The sequence below is a fragment of the Aplysia californica genome, unplaced genomic scaffold (assembly GCF_000002075.1).
Source record: "Aplysia californica isolate F4 #8 unplaced genomic scaffold, AplCal3.0 scaffold00016, whole genome shotgun sequence".
Taxonomy (NCBI): domain Eukaryota; kingdom Metazoa; phylum Mollusca; class Gastropoda; order Aplysiida; family Aplysiidae; genus Aplysia; species Aplysia californica.
Window position 1 is genome coordinate 915,253 of NW_004797286.1, and position 1,886 is coordinate 917,138.

The 1,886-nt window shown below is 39.0% G+C and overlaps 1 protein-coding gene across 1 annotated transcript in view; it reads left to right on the forward strand.

Moving 5' to 3' along the window:
* Positions 1-122: 122 nt before the first annotated feature.
* LOC101861096 (S-acyl fatty acid synthase thioesterase, medium chain) overlaps positions 123-1,886 on the forward strand; it is a gene marked incomplete at its 5' end in the record, with an annotated part of 18,717 nt that continues 16,953 nt past the window's right edge. Inside the window, 1 exon segment of the mRNA XM_013085768.1 lies at positions 123-269. Within this exon segment, the coding sequence (XP_012941222.1) occupies positions 123-269 (147 nt within the window).

Below are 1,886 nucleotides of genomic sequence, written 5' to 3' on the forward strand. Positions count from 1 at the left end.
AAGAAGAAGAAGAAGAAGAAGAAGAAGAAGAAGAAGAAGAAGAAGAAGAAGAAAAAGAAGAAGAATTACCCACTAGATTACCCATACTACTGTTGCTCTTGTTTTTGCTTGATTGAATGCAGAAAAGATGTCCAGCAAAGTGCCACTGTTTCGTACCTTCAAACGCAATGGATCTAGCGGGAAAAGACTGTTATTCCTTTTCCCGTGGGCAGGAGGAAATATCAGCTGCTACGACGAATTGTTTTCGTCTTTGAAGGGTCACGCCGAAGGTATGTAACAGATAGAGCTACTTGTATGCCATGTAACTGGTGACCACGTCATAGCAAAAAACAAAAACAAACAACAACAACAACAACAAAATAGTCTTAGTCACAGCCAAACTGCCAAAGTATATTATCCTTTGGTAGGACTCCGTTAAAGATATAAACAATGTGTCATTGTATTCGCACTATGTATAGCCTATTTCCTAAATTCACATTCAAAGTGAGATATTGTTCGAATTTGAGATTCATTGAAACTTCGACAGTGTCGCACCATCTTCATAATAATTTAGTTTTCTGTCATTCCTTTATTCCTAAGTTCATACTGATTCTTATTAAGTGTTCTTCTTGGGTTGTGGAGACCGCCCCCCCCCCTTACGAATACACACACACACACACACACACACACACGTACGTACACATGCACACACATACACACGCACGCACACACACACACACACACACACACACACACATACAAGAAAATGCACCTAAAACAATAAAAGAGATTAACGAATATCCAAAGACAACGGCAGTTTAACTAATCAAAAAACCAATCAACAAACCAACTAACCTGCTTTTGATTTCAGTTTTTGGATAGTCTGTCTCAACACAAATAGGCACGTTCCCACTCAAGTACTGACCAAGAGTATGACTTTTCCATTTGATCTGATGAGAACCATTTACCATAAACCACCAATTTTTACAAACCGAACCGTACACAAATTAACCCATTAGTACATGAGGTCTTAAATTTTGTTCTAACCTTCACATAAGTTTCCTCTGTGGTTGTAATGAAAGGTTCCACACGTTTTTTTTTTTCTCCAAAACTTATGTTTTGTTATTTTGTAGCTTGTTCACTTTCGTCTGACCATGTTAAAAAAAATTCTTGCTCATTTAAGAATTTACTTATGCCCACGAAACTTTGAATGGCATTTCTGCAGGTCAGCGACCCCCCCAAAAAATTATATTTAAAAAAAATTGATTCAGTAATCAAAAAGGATTTCTCTTTGGGCCGTGCATTAAAAGCCGCTCTTTGAATGCATAAACATGATCACTTAATCAAATAAACGACTTAGGCTACAGTAACTTAGCCTTCAATGTGCTCATTTTGAGACAGCGACACCACCCTGCCCCCATATTTCAATGTAAGCTTATAGATTCATCCCACGGCTGTCTCGACGGCTCCGCGGGCTCAACATGAGTCTCGAAAATTACTCACCCTGTCTCTTGAATCGTGTTTCGTTCAGGGGTCCATACATGTTTTAAAAAAGCGTCAAATTTTGCATCCAAATTTTGAATCAAATTTGATTGTGTCTAGGGCGTTTTGATGTAAAAAAAAAAAAGATTTGACTCAAAATTTTGACGGGTCAAACCCGTGTGACATAGTCGTCAAATTTTTTATGCGTGTGTGGGCTCCTATCAAAATAGTTGAAGATACGTTGCGCCACGAATTTTTTTAACGCAGTATAATTAGGCGGTCTACCACACCATGATAAACGTTGTTTTGAGTAAGGAAAAAAACCCAGACAGGAGTGTAAAACTTAGTGAAGAATAAGAGGAATTGTTATACGATTAAGGGGTGTGTGTGTGTGTGTGGGGGGGGGGGGGGGGGGGGGGGGGGCA